This window comes from Drosophila gunungcola (assembly GCF_025200985.1).
Source record: "Drosophila gunungcola strain Sukarami chromosome 2L unlocalized genomic scaffold, Dgunungcola_SK_2 000007F, whole genome shotgun sequence".
NCBI lineage: Eukaryota > Metazoa > Arthropoda > Insecta > Diptera > Drosophilidae > Drosophila > Drosophila gunungcola.
The window spans coordinates 47603-65955 of NW_026453162.1; the positions used below are offsets into that span (position 1 = coordinate 47603).

The following is an 18353-nucleotide window of genomic DNA, read 5'->3' on the forward strand; positions in this document are numbered from 1 at the left end:
GAGGACTTTATAACTCAATACCTTTTTAAATTAGCCCAATAACTAAGGTCTAACATGTCTCAGACTGACTAACATGACTGACAGACTTTCGCGCTTTGTGGGCATTTAGTAGTAATCCAGTAGTAATTATTGGTAGAATCTGCATGTCCAATTCCAAATCGCTTTTATAATTTCCGAGATTTCGAAGTACAGACAGATATGGCTTGGTCGACTCGGCTATTGATCATAATCGAATATATATATATATACTTTAAAGGGTCGGAGTACGAGTGTTGAACTACTTGGTGTCGGCGCTGCGCAAAGACTGATTGTGCACGGCTTGGTATCGGCGCTGCAGATGGGCCGATTGTGCACTGCTTGACGTCGTCGTGTCGTAGTGTTCTGGGCCGTTTAGAGGAACGATCTACTTGGGTTTTCTAGTGGGATGTGGGAGTGTAGGGCATCGTTAGTTTCGAGCTGACGGGCATCGTTAGTTTCGACCTGCCGTTTATTCCGGAAACGTGGCCTCTGGGAGGAACTCACTGAGATGGGCCGGAATTCCGCAAACTGTGCCGGGCTCAATGATCACGACCGGGCCTGGGTGGGTATTCCAAAACCGCACCGCGACCTCACCAGGTCGTAGAGCCGACTTAAAATCGAACTCTTACGGTCTCTCTTTTGGTCTGGGGCTGTGTCTCCACTTATATAGGCGCCAGTTAGTGTGACCAGATCGGACGATGTCGACAATACCACTTTGGGTAATCGGGTTATTGGGCGATGATTATCGGAGATCGATAACTTCGTCGAATAAGTGTAACCGGGTGCTGTTGGCTTTGGGCGCGCGTTTGAATAATGTCGTTGTACTTAGTTTTAAGAGTTGTTGTGACGGTGGGCCCTCGCCCGTTTAGGAGTTCGATATTTCCGTGGTTGTCACGCTGATGTTGCCATTTCGTAGTCGGAAATGATTTGGTTAATCCGATCGGAGGGTATCTCTTTTAACTTCTTAGGCTTCTTCGTTCTCTACTACGGGTTTTAGTACGTTAATGTATGCTCTGTGTGTCTTTCCTGCCACCGTATGTTTGATCGTCTCTATAACACGAAACCAGTCACTTTGAATGATCCCTCGTATTTCGGTGCTAACTTGGCTGAAAACCCAATAGCTGCCTTTGATAATGGGTATTGTCGCTTCCATACGAGATCTCCTACTTTGGGTCTCCAGTCTCTTTTCCGTGGGTTGTACGTTCTGGCTTGATCTTGTGCTGCTTTTCCCATGTTGCGATGTGCCAACTTGCTTGTTTCTATCATGCGTTACAACCGTGCTTCGATCGTTTCCTTTAAAATTCCGGATCCGGGTGTGTCTTCGTTATAAAGGCTCCCATGTAGTCGTATTTCCCATCCGTATAGTAGATACGCCGGGCTGTATCTTGTTGACTCTGACCTGCTACTATTGATAGCCATTGATATTTAAAGTAGCCAGTCGTCCCACCGCGTGTAAGGTTCCGGAGAATTGAGCTATCATAGTCTATATTGTCCGGCTCCGTGTACTTCTTCCTCGAGCATTCGGGATAATGCGTCTGCCACGACGTTAAGCTTGCCTTTGCGATATCGTACCTCGAATGAGGCATTGCCAATTCCCATCTAGCAATCCGTCCTGAAGTGCTCTCGATCGAGTTAAGCCATTTAAGCGCTTGGTGGTCAGTGATAACGACGAAGTGGTATTCCTCCAGGTACATCTTCATTTTCTGGATGCCCCAGTGTATTGCCAGGCACTCTTTTTCGGTGGCCGAGTAGTTTTGTTCTGTTTTTGCAAGTTTTCGACTGGCGTATGAAATAACGTGTTCGCCGTTTTCATAGTCATGGGTCAGTACTGCTCCTAGTCCGTAGTTACTGGAGTCCTTCTGAAGTACAAAGGTTATTCCAAAGTCAGGACAAGCCAGCACCGGTGCTTCCGTTAGGGCTTTCTTTAAGTTTTTGGTAGCCTCTTCTTTCTCCTCGGTCCATTTGAACTTTATCCCCTTCGTAACCAGGTTGTATAACGGTTGTGGGACAAATCTTCTGTACCAGGAGACCACCTCTAGGAAGCTGTGGACCTGCTTTGTCGTCTATGGACTTGGAATGTTGAGGATCGCGGCTATCTTTTCTGGATCGGTGTGTATACCTCTACGCTGACTTCGTGCCCTAGATATTTCAGTTCTTCCTTAAAAAAGTAGAATTTCTTTGTGTTTATCTTTAAATTTGCCTTGCGGAGTCGTCTCATTACTTGTTGTAGTTTCTCTTGTTGTTCCTGTTTCGTGCGTCCGATGACCACTATGTCATCCAGGTATGCGAACGCGAATGGTTCCATCTTCGGTCCAATGATTGAGTCTAGAGCTCTTTGGAAAGTCGCTGGTGCTGTGTGTAATCCGAAAGGCATTACTTTCCACTGAAACAGTCCGCGTCCTGGTACAGTAAAGGCAGTGTGCTGTTTACTATCTTCGTCCATCGGTATCTGCCAGTAGCCACTTTTCAGATCTAGTGGGCTTATATATTTTGCCTCCCGGAGTTGGTTGAGAATGTTATCAGGGTATTTAGGTATTCAGGGTATTCAGGGTACTGGGTACGCGTCTCGCTCAAAAGTGCTCGTTCAGTTGCCTATAGTCTATGCAAAGTCTCTATTCCTTGTTTTTCTTCTCCACAATTACCACTGGCGAACTGTAGGCGGAGTGCGAGGGCTCTATGAGGTGCTAAGAGTTCGTCGACTTGTTTGTTATTATTGATTGAATTGCTGGGTTTCCAGGGTAGTACCTCTGTTTAATTGGGCGGTCGTGCTTCATGATGATTTTGTGGCTTGCAAAGTGACTTACTTCTTTGATTTGGCTCATCATCTCCAACTCCCTTTTGAGGGTCTCTTGGATCTGTAAGTCTGTTTCGCCTGTTTCTAGTGATCCTATGCCGTGTCTCTTGTGTTTCTTGCTCCTGCGCTGGTTCCTCTTGTTCTTTTTAATTTTCGCTGTGATGCCTCCGCATTCTATTGTGGCGTTGCATTGCTCTAAGAAATCTCTTCCCAAGAGTAGGTCTGTTTGTGTCCCGAGCTGTATTGGTACTTCTAGTGCCTCTGTGACTGTTCTGTTTGTTCCGTCTGCAAGTCTTATGGCTTCGGTTACTTGCTTTCTTTTCCCATGTCTGGCTTTTCTGTTGGCTAGTTCTTTGCCGATGAAACTCCGTGTGGCTCCAGTGTCAATTGTTGTTGACTTATGCTAGTAGGCGTCGACCGTTGAACTTTATTGCCGTTGCGGGTGTAGTGTGTGCCCTGGGTGCCCGCTCTGATCCCATTAGCATCTTTCCCGTCGTTTCATTCCGGCGGCAGCAATGAATTGTTTGTATTCCATCCTGTCCGCATACCCAGCACAACAGTCTTTATTGGTTATTGCAACCACATGCTATGTGTCCCATTGCTTTGCACCTCGAGCATCTATTGTTCATGTCCCAAGATCTTAAGACGCCTTTGTTAAGTACTAGTGGTGGTTCTTGGGGTCTCCACTAGTTCCTTGGTGGTCTCCAGAAAATTCCTGGTGGTTGGTGTCCCCCATGAGCTGCCGATGTTTGTTGTGTTGTCTGCTGTGCTGTATGCTCATATGATTGTAGTGCATCGAATTCCTCGGCTAGTCGGAGGTATTTTGCTAGGGTTTGGCATTCTCCGCGTTTAGCATTTCGTTAAACTCCACGCGACTGTTTCGTTACACCCACTCCAGCTTTTTTTCTTCTGTGAGCGTGGTGAATCGCATGATTTTCCGGAGTTCTCGCGCATATTCCTTCGCCGGCTCGTTCTCGCCTTGGTGTCTTTGTGTGATGCTTTCCATAGCTTTCTCCTCATGATCTGCTGGCCTGTAATACTCTAGGAATTCTTTTCGAAAGGTGCTCCATGAAGCCATCGGGTTTGGGTGGGTGTGCCACCAATCCAAGGCACAGCCTTTGAGAAGTATTACCATTGCTCCTGCTGTTTGATCTAGATCTATACCGTATGCCTCTGTCAATTCCTCTGTTCTACTTATGAACTCTTCCGGGTTTCCAGTTCCGTTGTATTCTTCTCCCCAACTTCTTATTAATCCCATCGTGGCCACTTTATTGCCTTCTGTCCTTGTGGGCTTGGGTCCTGATTTTTCTTCGACAATCTCCGTCGGGTTCGGCACTTGCAGGTATTTATGGTTTTCCTCGATGTGTTCCTCTGTATCGGTTGTCCCACTAATGCCTTTCGGTTGATTTCCTGTTCCGTTAGGTGCTCGTGATGGGCTTCCTGCGTGTTTCTGAGCCAGTTCTAGATGGTTTCCTCGCTGTGGTTGCCGTTCCTTATAAAATCTGACATCTGTCTTCTTTGGCCTCGAGTTCTATTAGGTAGACTTCCAGTTTGGCTTTATTGGTGTTGCTTATCCAGCTTTGAGTTAACTTGTCTGCCATTGTATTATTTTGTGTTGTGTTGAGGAAGAGGGTAAACGATCTTTGGTGTTTCTATTTGAGGTTACTGTATTTTATGTTCAATTTGCTCGGACGCCACTGTAACGACCCTGTTTCGGGATGCGGTATAGCTCGCCTTGACCAGGTTTCGAGACAGAAATTTTTTTCCTCTTTAGATCGGTTTACCTCCCTTTCCCCAAAGAATAAAACAAATCGAACGCTACAGAGTATGGTTATATTTAATAGTATGGTTGGTTAGGACTACGTTTCTAATTACACTGCACTGCTTGACGTCGTAGTGTCTCGTCGTTCGAGTACGTCGGGTTCGTAGTGTTTTGGGGCGTTTAGAGAAACGATCTATTTGGGTTTTCTAGTGGGATGTGGGAGTGTAGGGTGTAACTTAGGTGTAACTTTTAACATTGCCGCATGGCGCACTTATCGGTGCACAACGCAAAATTAGGAAAACAAAAACTAAAACTGCTGCGAGGGACAGGAAAGGCGGTCGACGCGAGAAGATCGGGATCAAGCGACAGAGTGCGGCTTTTAAGAATGAAACTGCGGACGCTTGAATACGGAGCTGCAACGGCGTGGGAAGTCCACTCAAGAAGGAGCAGAGTAGAGTAGCTACAACAACGTGGGGGGCCCACGAACGTACAGAAATCAAGTGCCGGGGGCGGCTGACACATCGGCAAGCGACAGTGGAGGCTTGAAAATCATCTAAAACGGCGTGAAAGGTCCACGAACATATGATAACCAAGTATGGAACCGCGGCTTAAACATCATCAAGCAACAGCGGAGGGTTGAAATAAATCTCCAACGGCGTGGGTTGGATGAAGAAGATTTTGATGTTCCTCAGCATCAGAAGTTGTTAGCGTTTTCAGGGGAATCATTTTCCGAAGATGGGTGTGAAAAAACACAAGCCCTAAACAACAACATTTTGGCGGAATTGAATATGAAGTCGGCCGAGGAAATGATAAACAACTCGATACAACAATTGGTTGGGGATCAGGAAATGCGCTTACACGAATTCAACCAGGCAAAACAAGCGCTGCATGAAACCTTGTAAACAGCGGGCCAAGACCCGAAACTGCAACTAGTATATTGAAATATATTGAGGAAGATTTTCGGCGGCTTACCGATAATCTGAAAGAATTGATAATAAATGTATAAATTAACCCAACGATTTTAGAGGGGTATAAAAAGATAAAAATGTAAAAAAGAAATAAAAAAATTCCGATGCAACAGGATATATTCGAAGAACGTCGAGTTTCTGTAAGGGAAATGGAGATTCCTGCATTTTTTGAGTGATTTCCACATGGTCAGGATTTTGATGATGAAGCCCAAGATAAAACTAATGCGAATGAATGAAGTTCTAAAGCTCAATGACCGACAAACCAAATAAAGAGCGTCGAAGATCCGCGATCCGAAAAAAAAGTAAAAGTAAAATATGAATTAATAATAAATTAATAATAATAATATTAGTTTAGGCAAAATGGTATGAAGTCCAGATATAAAGCAAAAAAAGTGCAGGGTTAATGCAAAGCCAAAAATGGCTTACAAACATTACACTAGGAAGCGAACCAAATATAAGCAAATACCTTAATATCAAAATTTTTAAAATAATTAAACCACATGTTGTATTAGCAGTCTTTCTAAACAAAGCGTTCAAATAAAATATCTGATCAGGAATAAGAAAGCGGGGTTGAGTGGACTGTATGTTTTTATTCTTTATAAGTCTATTTGTCTAGTCTATTTTACTGAATTGAATTTCACAACGAGACGCTTTAGTTTCGGCGTTGCCAACTCAAGAAAAGTGAATACATAAAATATAAAAGAAACTTTCTTCTTAAAATATAAGGAGAGCGATGGTATTATACGACAAAATTATAAGTTGATTTAATAAGATATTAACTGCAAGCGTCCGGCCTGAAACACAGTTTCTGAACGGGGCAAGACTGAAATCTGCAAACTGCAAGCGTTTAGGAACATCCCGACAGTTTCTGAACGGGGCAAGACTGCAATCGGTCTGGTCATCTCTCCTGTGGGTGTCTTCAGCTTTACTGCTCGAAAAAGCTTTACTGCTCGATATGCCAAGCTGCTGGTGGTGTATAGGACTCCTTAACCAATACAACATCATCAATCGATATGTTGGATGTTGACGTGGCCCACTTTGGGCGCTGTTGTAGAGTAGTCAGGTACTCCTGATGCCACTTTTTCCAGAAGCCTTGATACATAGTTTGAATGGTTTGCCAGTATCCCAATTGGCCTACGGTCGAGAAGTGAGCTGACTCCAGACATGCCCAAAAACTGTTGACAGCCATATAAAGTGTGCTCTGTAGAATTACATTTGGTGCATACATAGTTGCGGCGTTGCCAACTCAAGAAAAGTGAACACTTAAAATGTAAGAGAAAAGTTCTTGTTTAAATATAAGGATAGCGATGGCATTATACGCCAAAATTATAAGTTGATTTAATTAGATATTAACTGCAAGCGTTCAGGAACAATAGCTACTAATTTATAGTTAAAAGTTTCGTGCTCGTAACTTTTAATCACTAATTGGAATTCTTCAACTTTTGACAACTACACACAGATCAAAAAATTGACTTTAACGCAAAATTTGACTTAAAACTAAAAAAAAAAAGCTTTAGATGTCTAGGTGGCGCAATCTGTCGAACTGCATTCCCAACAGTAGAAGTGCAGAAAGACCGAGTGTGACCATATTACTGGCAAATTTTGATAAAGTGATAAACTATTTTTGGTTTTCGGGCAAGTGTTTTTAAAAAATAATTTATGTTGACGGAACTTCAGTTTTAGCAAATATTCGGAAGCCTATCCTTATAACTCGTATGGGAAAGTTGAAGAATTAACTATTTCTACATAGTTAAGCAGATCTGGAGATAAAAATAAAATTAGCATGAAAATAGATGAAAAACGTTATTTACACTTAAAAAAAATGGTTCCATCTGCACCGGGAAATCAAGGTTTGATCTCTGGAGGATTTCATCGATATAAATTTGTATACTAGTGTTTTTGGTGTGCCTAACGGGGTTCAAACAACTTTAGGAATTTCTTTTATCTCATTTTTGTTTGACAATGATAGTCCCTTTTCAACTTTTGACAGCTTATTTATTTATGCCCTGAAAAAGTTGGGTTTGTTTTTTTTTTTTAGAACTTTTTGGATGTTTTAGGCCTCGAAAACGACAAAAAAAAATATAATTGCTCAATGGCAAAATTAATTTTTATTTTAAACTTGTCGTTTACTCGACCACAGTTTCACAAACAATTTTGAATTATATTTTGTTTAATATATACTTAAAAAAAATATAATATAATTTTTGTCCTTTTGCTTTTTTAAATTTGTAATTTATACGACTACTTTTTGTGGCATTAATTAATTACTTAAAAACAAAGCAATTTTCTCGGGTTTTGTTCTTTAAATTAAATTTATGATAGGGAAAGAAAAGCTTTTAAAAAAAATTTTTAGATACTAAAAATTTATTTTTAATTAATTTGGGACATAAATCGAACGTTTTGAAAATATAGGAGAAGTCGGGCTGAGCGCGTTTTCGAGCAGCTGCACTTGCAGCTTGAACATTGCCCACCTGCAGGGTTGCTTGATATGTCGCTTCGTTTCTTTACTATCGTTTCTTTACATTCGATAGAGTGTTTTATGTTTTATTTATTCTAACTTTTGAATGCGAGCTAAGGCAAGAAGAATGCCTTTGGTTGAATAGATTTGACTTTTTTTAAATCAAAATTGCTTCATCTTGCTTGAAACAAGGTCCACGTATTGACGCTTTCCTAAATTCGAAAATGGCAATCTCCTTTGCACTCTTTGTCGCCTCTGCTTTCCATATGTTAAGCAATTCGGAGTTGAGGTTAGAACCTAAAAAATTTAATTTCAGAAAAAAGTGCGCAATAGTGCACTTTTATACTAACAGAACAGAAAAGTAATTGATTAATCAACAACATGTAACAAGTTTTAGAGCTTGAAAGTGCTTAAATCACTTTGTAGCCCTTTTTAAAAATAACAAATCACTACAAGCTTTTAGTTTTTTTGGGGTTTTACCTTTCATAAGATTACAGGGACACCACAATGCATATCTACAATTCACTTTTACAAACACATATTACAAACCACTATTGGTGGACTGCATGCCAAAAAACTGCACTTGAATTGGTTTCTTTAATTATTTTTTAGTGTTAAATTTGGAAGAAAAATTTACGATTAAACAGCACTCTATTCAAGTTGCACCAACAGCTGACTTTAACAGCTGATAGCTTAACAGTAATGCGCTCTGTTAAAATTTTGTGATTGCAACATTTAAGATTAGGGTTATTCCTATCCATCGCGATTAAAAAAATATATTTAACGACTTTTAAAAAATGGGTTTTTGCCAAAAAAAAATAGGTCGGTGGCCCACTGGTGCACTGGTGTGGGAAAACAAGAGCCAATTATTTTTAGCGACCATTGCAATAGTTTAGGTGCTGGCCTTAGCTCTGAGTACCACTGATGGGGAAAAATGACAGAGTTGTCCAAGGACCAAAATGTTAGTGATTGTCAAATGAATGAAACGACCTCAATTGAGTTCTGAATTAAAGCAGTTTTATTATTCCAATTTTTTTCCCAAGATTCTTATTCTAGTCTATGGCCTACGCAAAAACCGAGCGGAAAAGAGGCTATCATTTGTCTCCCTCACAGGGCTCTTGGTGCAGTGTGTGAGACACATCTTAAGAGATACTATTTGATAGCTCAAGTGGCCCGCACTTAAAGATTACAAGTGCTAAGAACTAATCTTGTTTGGGTAACAGATCATAATTTCTGGCTCTAGATTGACTAACAGGACATGCCCAGAGCTCATTAATCTTATATTTTATGATAAATTGTGTTCTTCTTTAAATTCTGGCAAGGGCCGGCAAGATTATGTGTATCGAATATTAATTACATAAATAATATACATATTTATTTTGTTTGCATTGCAATTACAAATAGTAGACTGTATCTTTATTTTTTGATATATTTTATTTGCAGATAAACTACGGATTTAACATGTTTGCAACGAACCAAGTTATATGAAATTTACGTTTATTACAATTAATAAATAATAAATTATGTTTTACAATTGTCTCTACAAGTTTAGATACTAAGCATGCCGCTCGGTATGGCGTTGGCTTGCAATTGCCTTCGTATATTTATTTTTCGTATAAAATATTAATTTAAAATATTATTATTACAATTGCCAACATTAAGGATTTATGACTAGAAAGATGATGAAAAGCTAGCTCATGTTATTTTAACTTATGTGTTTTCATTTTATTTTGTTCAATAGATTTTTTATCTCTACTTTAAGATTAACTATTGGTGTACCTAACGGGTTCCAAACAATATTAGGTGTTTATTTTTTTCACATATATATGACAATGAAAGTGGTCCCCTGTTCTTCTAGCTGAATACTGTGAATACTGAACACAACCGATAATTTTGCAATGCTAACAAAATAAAAAGTTTATCTCATTTGTGTAATTAATATTCCATAAATCTAATCTGGCCGGCCTTTCCAGAATGTTCAGAGGAACATATAGTATCAAAAGTATACGATTTTTAAACTGTGGACATGTCATGGTAATCGATCTAGAGCCATAAATTATGATCATTTACTCAAAAAAGAATTTGAAATTTTAAAGTGCAGGCCATTTGAGCTATCAAATATTATCGCTTAAGATGTATCTCAAGGGCCCCTGTGGGGGGACAAAAGAAAACTCTCCCGCTCAGGCAAACTCTACGTAGGCCATAGATAAAACTAGAATCAGAACCTTGGAAACAATATGTGGAACAAAAAAAAGTTTTTATTCAGAAGGTTGTTTCATTCATTTGAAGTCCCTAACACTAGCGATTATAGAGGATTCTCCAAGTTTTCCACTATCCCTAAGCTTTTCAAAAACGTTTTTACCCCCCACTTGCAACATCTTTGTGGATAGATTATATCTCCAAGTCAGCATAGATCTAAAACACGCAGGTCGAAGACGACAATCCTCTTGGGGCTGACATCATTCGTTATAATTGGCTTTATAAATAACCTTTAGACTGACGTAGTTTACACGGAATTTAGCAAAGCGATTGATTCCGTAAATCATTCTCATCTTGAACGGAAGTTAGATTTACCAGGGTTTTCAAACGATCTTCTGAGTGGAAGGACACAACGAGTCCTTTTTAAGAGCTTGTTCTTAGGCTGATCCAAGTTACCCCCGGCCTTCGTCCACTTCTTTTTACATTATTTTTTAACGATCTCCCTTTAGTCTTGACAAAGGACGCGCGGTCCTTATGTACGCAGATGACGTTAAGCTATGCAGGCATATTGAGATATTTTCCGCAGCTCAAATTTACAAACGGATCTGAATGCCTTTTAAACATGGTGTTGTGAAAATGTATTGGACTTAAATAGCGCTAAATGCTAAATAATGACATTTTATGCTAAAGAATGTCATTTTATGCCACATATTCATTGTGTGGTTGTGAGTTGACTAAAATAAGACAAATTTGCGTCCTTCTGGACCTATATTATTTCCATGGTGAATAAAGCCAGAGAAGTGCTTGGTTGTATAAAAAACTGGTCAAGGGAATTCGATGATCCGTAGGTCACAAATACCTTATTTATTTCATAAGTTCGTCCAATCCTGAATATTTCTCAAGAGCTTGAAGTTCCCAAAATGGTGTGTAATAGACCGAATTAAGTCTGTACAAAACATTTTTTTAATATTTGCTGCTACTCTAGTAGACTTCTAATAATTAATTAATCTTTTTCTCACATCTTGCGAAATCGTTTTTACGCCCCCGGGGGAAGGGGGCTCCGCGCGTAACAAGCATTGCTTGGTGTCGTGAGGGGCATGGTAATAGTGATAATAGTACATCAACGTCCGAAGCATATTTAACTTATAAAGCATGTTTTTAGTTGAAAATACCTTTCCCACTGTAGTTGCAAAATGCAACTGAACAAAGCGTGCGCTTGAAAAACAAATGAAAAACAGCAAAGTTATATACCTTTTCATTTTTTCCCCGATTGTTCCTATGAGGGATATATGATATAGTTGTCCGGTCCGGCTCCTTCCGACTTATATACTACTTGCAACAAAAAGACAACTTTTGGAGCAATTTCTTGCAGATAGCATTAAAACTGAGAGACTAGTTTGCGTAAAAACATACACCCAGAAAAAAGTAGAACGAATAATTTTAGCACGAACGTTCTTGAAAATCGGCCGAATAATTCTTAAAATTTTTAATACGAACGTGTACAGAATAAGTACGGGTCATACTTGATCATTTAATTTTTAAATGTATTTTTTAATACATATAGAAAACGATGTTTTTCGCTTTATCCCTGCTTAAAGTGTTTGTAAATAATATCAGAATTATTAAAATCAGTAAACTCTATTAAAAACTATTAATTAAACAAAAAAACAAGAACTATTAATTTAAAACAAGAACATTTCGTTCTTAAAATGATTGGCCTAGGGGTAAGTGTCTTGGAACATCAAACATTGAGTAAGCTATTAAGAACCCGAGCTCAAATCCCAGGCAAAGATATCAATTTTTTTTTTTTTTGGTTTTTATGTTTTTTTTTTTGAACGTTCTGCTTTTATTTAAATTTTTATCTAGACCTCAAAAGTATAGCAAATAAAAGCTATTTGATTGCAAACAAATTACTTCGAATTCTTATACGGGCGTAGTACAGGTAAATTGTGATGCCAGTGTGGTGCAACCGGCTAATGCGTCTACGAATCCAAAGGCCTCGGTTCGAATCCCGGATCCCGAATTAAGAAACTTTCATACTTGCATTAAGAATTTTTCGTACTCAAATTAATATCTTGCGCACTTTCTTCAAGCACTTTTGTGTACTTGGACTGATGACGTTCATTCTCAAATGTAGAACTTTGGGATTGAATAATTCGTACTTGAATATAGCCTTTCGATCTTGAATCAAAAAAATTCGAATTTACCCTACTTTTGACATCGTTCGTTCTTGATTTGACATCGAAATTCTGGATTTTTTCTATGAGTATACGGACAGAGGGACGGACATGGCTAGATCGACTCTTCTAGTGATGCTGTTCAAAAATATATGTGTTTGCAAACTTCTGACTAAAGTTATAATACTCTCTGCAAGTGTATAATTAAATAAATATGAATATCCAATATTTGTGATTTTTGTTTTGAAAGGACTACTGTGATTTTTATTTATTAATGACAAAATCGAACATGGGGTAAATACCTATCTTATTCTGGAATTTACATACAAATATGTTGGCACTTAATAATCAGTCCCGTTCTCATATGTCAATAACTTACATAAAAATCAAAATGTATACAAATACTGCATTAACTGACCAATCATTAAAAACAGTTTTATTTGTTAAATTTAAAACTGATATTCCTTTATTTACTTAAATATTTTCAGTGTCGAAAAGAAAATAACAAGCTGAGGTCTTCGATACCCTATTCAGCGACCATACATATAACATCCTTGTACCTTCAAAAATAAAACTAATAAAGTCAAATGTGTAGCCAAGAAGCATATATAGGTGTCGAAAATGGACCATGACAGCGATTCCAAATAGTTTATTGTAAAATTGTAAAACTGAAATATTAAATCAAAAATAAACAAGAAAAAAAGCAAACTTCGGCAAGCCGAAGTTCATTTTCCCTTGCAGTTATTACAAAAATAACATACTCTTGAAAACATTAATATTATGATTGACTTGCGTATATGCTTAAAAACATTGAAGCTATGATGATTTGTGGCTCAATTATCCAATAGTTCCTTTGGCAGCTATATGATATTGTTTTCCGATTTAAATAAAATTAAAAGCGTAAGTTTGAACTGTCAAATTATTAATTAATCAAAAAGAATTAAAAAAAAAAATTATAAATAAAAAAGTTAAACTAAAAAAAAAATTTTTATTGTTCCTATGAAAGCTATATGATATAGTCGTCCGATTTCGATGAAATTTAAACCATTACTATATGTCAAAGAAATAAAAAAAAAAATACAAAACAGCAAAGATAAAACTTTTTATCATTTATTTTTCCGATTGTTCCTATGGGAGCTATATGCTATAGTCGTCCGATTTTGATGAATTCTAAACCGCAATTCTGAAATAATTAACCATTACTATATGTCAAAGAAATCAAAAAAATTAAAACCCAGCAAAGTTAAAATTTTTTTCATTTATTTTCCCGATCCTATGGGAGCTATATGCTATAGTCGTTCGATCCGGCTCGTTCCGACTTATATACTACCTGCAATAGGAAGACAACTTTTGGTAAATGTTTCATGCAGATAGCTTTAAAACTGAGAGACTAGTTTGCGTAGAAACGGACGGACAGACGGAGAGACGGACGGACAGACGGACTGACGGACATGGCTAGATCGACTCTCCTAGTGATGCTGATCAAGAATATACATACTTTATAGGGTCGGAGATGTCTCCTTCACTGCGTTGCAAACTTCTGACTGAAATTATAATACCCTCTGCAAGGGTATAAATATAAACATTAGCGGTATATTAACGGTATTAGAAAACAGGTTTAATTTTTTTTAAATTCGGACATCCGTATAACATAGCTGCCAGGAAAAGATAAATATATAAAAAAAAAGATTTTCGGGATATCGACAAAACTTTTTGTACAACATAAACTCATATTACCTGAGATATAGATATTTAAATTTTTCAACATACGATTAAAATATATATATCTACCACACTAACAATCGACTTTCGTTGTTAAAAGACATACACGCACAAAAAATATATAGCTTTATATAACTATATATTTGTGTTTATGCTGCAAGGGTGTTACAAACTTGAAGATATATTTCTTTCTTGCTGAAAAGGAAAAATATATCTACAAAAATAGAAAATCCTGTTTCAGATTTTTTAATATTTCATTTTATTTATTTATATCCTAACGCTACAATCCAAGACTTATATTTATTGCGTTAGTCACAACGGTTTGGTAAAATTTTTAAATAAAATAAATAATTTAAATGTACTACTTAGACTTAACAAAATTTATTCGCGTTACTTTTTTGACAGCCAACTTAAATATATTATAAGGACAATAATAATTTATAAATAGTTCTTATTAAATGAAACTTATTGTATTTTTCTAGGGGAAATAACAAGTATAAAAATGCGGGTCACTGCGCCCTGTAGGATTCTGGTGAGTAAAATCCAGTAACCCATACATTTTTTTCATAGATCCTGTGGTTCATCGTATCTTTCAACAGGTGTTTTTAGCCATGATAGCAACATTAGCAGTTGAGGCCCACATTCGCATCGAAACACAGGAGGTTCATTTGATTTCAAACTACACCCCGGCATTCGTTCGCTCCGCAGTGGAAAGCATACCATTGGATGAGGACGACGGTCATCTAATTCGTTTCAGTGCGCCATCCGATTTTGGCGACACATTTCTACCTTTGCGCAGTGCCGTAGAGAGTGTTCCCACGCTTAATCAGAGAAATGTGGCAAAGCTGAGGGAGTCTTCCGGCATACGTACTTTCGTGCGCGATTCCGTAGAGTCAACGCCTAGTGACAAAGAAATTATTGAGAACATGGAGTTCTTCACCAACTTTGAAGGTTATATCAAGATAAGCAATTTAGATGCAGAACTGAAGCCTAATAAGTTAAAAGCGTTAGAAAACCCGGGTGCTTCAATCGTTTCCGACAAATATGCCGCTTTTATGGCTCCAGGAAAGTCAGATGACATCTATCCAAAGCCATACCGAGCCGGCTCCCCGCATCAGGAGTTACTTAAAGAGGTGAATGTCGGACAGCTGGAGCAGATCGAAGAACTTGATCGGTACGTAAGTCAGCTGCCATACGGCGCACTGGGAAAGGAAGATCTGAAAAATCCGCAGTCCGCCTATGGAGCACTGGCGGAGATAAAGAGAAAGGACTTCAACATGGCTACAAAAGTACTTTGTTATATGTCAAACTGGGCATTCTACCGAAAAGGTGATTTCGTTCCTGAGAAGATAGACACTAAGCTCTGTTCCGTCATTATCTATTCGTTCGCCTCCCTGGACCCCGACCACCTGACCATTCGAGAGTTCGATCCATGGGTTGACTTGGATAACCAATTTTATCGCCGAGTGACTTCGTTGGGAGTCCCCGTTCTTATCGCTTTGGGTGGATGGACGGATTCTAGCGGCTCCAAGTACTCCCGCCTGGCCAGTGACGATATCAAACGACGGGTCTTTGCATCTAGCGCTGCAAGTTTCCTGCAACGTCACGGGTTCAGCGGACTGCACCTAGACTGGAACTACCCGAAGTGCTGGCAAAGCGACTGCTCAAAGGGACCTGTGAGCGACAGGCCAAACCTGACCAAGCTTCTTCGTGAGCTGCGTACGGAATTCCAGCGTGTTAATCCTAATTTTCAGCTGGGAGTTGCCATCTCGGGTTATAAGGAAATTATAACAGAAGCATACGAGTTTCCCGCTTTGTCAGATATAGTGGACTACTTGACAGTAATGACCTACGACTACCATGGCGCCTGGGAGCGCCAGACTGGTCATGTAAGTCCACTTTACGGGTCTTCATCCGACAAATATCCGCAGTACAACACTGACTATACCATGAAACTGCTTTTAAAAATGGGCGCACAGAGAGAAAAACTTGTATTAAGCATACCCTTCTATGGCCAGAGTTTTACTTTAGAAAGAAGTAGTCTTAAGCTGGCGGGAGAAGGTGTTCCAGCCACAGGACCTGGAGAAGCTGGCGAAATGACAAGACAGCCGGGAATGCTGGCTTTCTATGAGATCTGCCACCGCATTAGAGAGTCTAAGTGGATGAGTGGTCGGGATGCAAACCGGAAATCTGGTCCTTATGCAATGCTGAAGGACCAGTGGGTGGGGTACGAAGATCAGACCAGTGTCGCAGCAAAGGCCCTATATGCAGTCAATAACAACTTTGCCGGAGTGGCAGCGTGGACTGTCGACCTTGACGACTTTCAAAACCGTTGTTGCACCGAGACTTACCCGCTCCTGAAGGCTATTAACCGGGCATTGGGTCGCTTTAACTCGGAGCCGCCTTCTCAAATGAACTGTGAGCGTCCACCGTCAGTAGTTACTCCCATGCCTCCCCATATGACAACGATCAGTAGCGATGGCTCTGCAGGATCGGTACCAAATCACGAACATACAACATCCGGGCAGAACTTGGTTTCAAGCAGTAGCCCACCGCTTAACACTACGAAAAAGCCAAAGCCTAGTAATACCAGCACTGCCATCAGCACAATATCCTGGTGGAGCTCGACTACAAGACGTCCGAACAAGCCGACTAAATCAACCTCCAGACCGTCCCACACCACGATCCCGGTGCCAGCAGTGATTTACCCGTTGGTAAAGCCCTTTAACTGCGTGAGCGGCGAATTCTACGCCGACTTAAAGAATTGCAACGCTTACTTCCACTGTATTATTGCGGGAGAGTTGCGTCAGCAATTCTGTCCTGGCGGTCTTCACTGGAACAACAAGGTAAAGGGCTGTGACTGGCCGTCATCCGCACAGTGCTTAGAAAGCCGCGGTCAGGAGTCGAGCACTGCTAGCCCAAAACCAGCTCCAGCTTCTAAAAAGCCAAAAAAAACAACAACAACTTCAAGACCCAGTAAGAAACCGACAAAGCCGGCCGCGCACCATCAGCTCGGCAGCACTTCATCGCGCCCACCCTTATCGGCCAGTTGCAACGAGGGGGAGTACTACACTCACAGGAACTGTGGGATATACTACATCTGCGTTAATGGAGCCCTGATACCCAATGAATGTGGCGGAAATTTGCACTGGGACGCAATCCGTAAGATCTGCGACTGGCCAGAGAACGTGCAGTGCGTGACAAGTCAGAAATACCTGAAAATCATTCAGGAAAGTCGCGCAAACGAGGAGGATCCTTGCAAGGGCGAAGAGCGAGTACCCTATCCGACAAACTGTTCCAAATATCTATTTTGCTTATGGAACCGCCTTCAGGCGGGTGACTGTCCGCCGGGGCTGCACTACAGCCAAGCGATCGGAAACTGCGACTGGCCAGAAGCAGCCAAGTGCAATCAGAATGCTGGTAATAGCAGCGGAGGATCAGAATCAAGTGCTACTCCAAAACCTCCGCCACTAGCCAAGCCTGCACCTACTACCCAAAGGCCCAGCAACATTCCGCGACCAACCTACGCTACGAATAGGCCAGAGCTTAAGCCCCTTGACGGCTACTACAAAGTCGTGTGCTACTTCACCAACTGGGCCTGGTATCGCAAGGGCCTCGGTCGGTATACTCCCGACGACATTAACACGGATCTGTGCACTCACGTGGTTTATGGCTTCGCGGTGCTGGACTACTCCGAACTGATTCTGCGCACACATGATTCCTGGGCCGACATTGACAACAACTTTTACACGAGGGTAAGCAGCCTTAAAAGAAAGGGTATCAAGGTTAGCTTGGCGCTGGGCGGCTGGAACGATTCGCAAGGAGATAAGTATAGTCGCTTAGTAAGAAATCCCTCAGCGCGGGCACGTTTTGTTCGTCACGCCCTGGAATTCATTGAGAAATACGGCTTTGAGGGCCTTGACCTAGACTGGGAATACCCAGTGTGCTGGCAAACGGAATGCAATAAGGGATTCGCCGAGGAGAAGGAGGGTTTCACTGCCTGGGTTCGGGAGCTTTCCGAGGCGTTCCGACCTCGTGGACTCTTGTTGTCAACTGCAGTCTCGCCAAGCAAGAAAATTGTTGATGCAGGATACGACGTACCCCAGCTATCTAGCTTATTTGATTGGATCGCTGTGATGACGTACGATTTCCATGGGCAATGGGACAAAAAAACTGGTCATGTGGCCCCTCTGTACTATCATCCCGACGATGATTTTGAGTATTTTAACGCAGTAAGAAAAATGTGGGACTTTGA

The 18353-nt window shown here is 40.3% G+C and overlaps 1 protein-coding gene across 4 annotated transcripts in view; it reads left to right on the forward strand.

Annotated features, from left to right (window-relative positions):
* Positions 1–18353, forward strand: part of LOC128253220 (probable chitinase 10) — a 128841-nt gene that overhangs the window by 45465 nt on the left and 65023 nt on the right. For all 4 annotated transcript variants that reach the window (XM_052981451.1, XM_052981454.1, XM_052981452.1 and 1 more), the window contains 2 exons: positions 14581–14630; positions 14698–18330. In XM_052981451.1, the coding sequence (XP_052837411.1) occupies positions 14601–14630; positions 14698–18330 (3663 nt within the window). In that variant the 5' untranslated portion in view covers positions 14581–14600. The remainder of the gene's footprint in view (positions 1–14580; positions 14631–14697; positions 18331–18353) is intronic.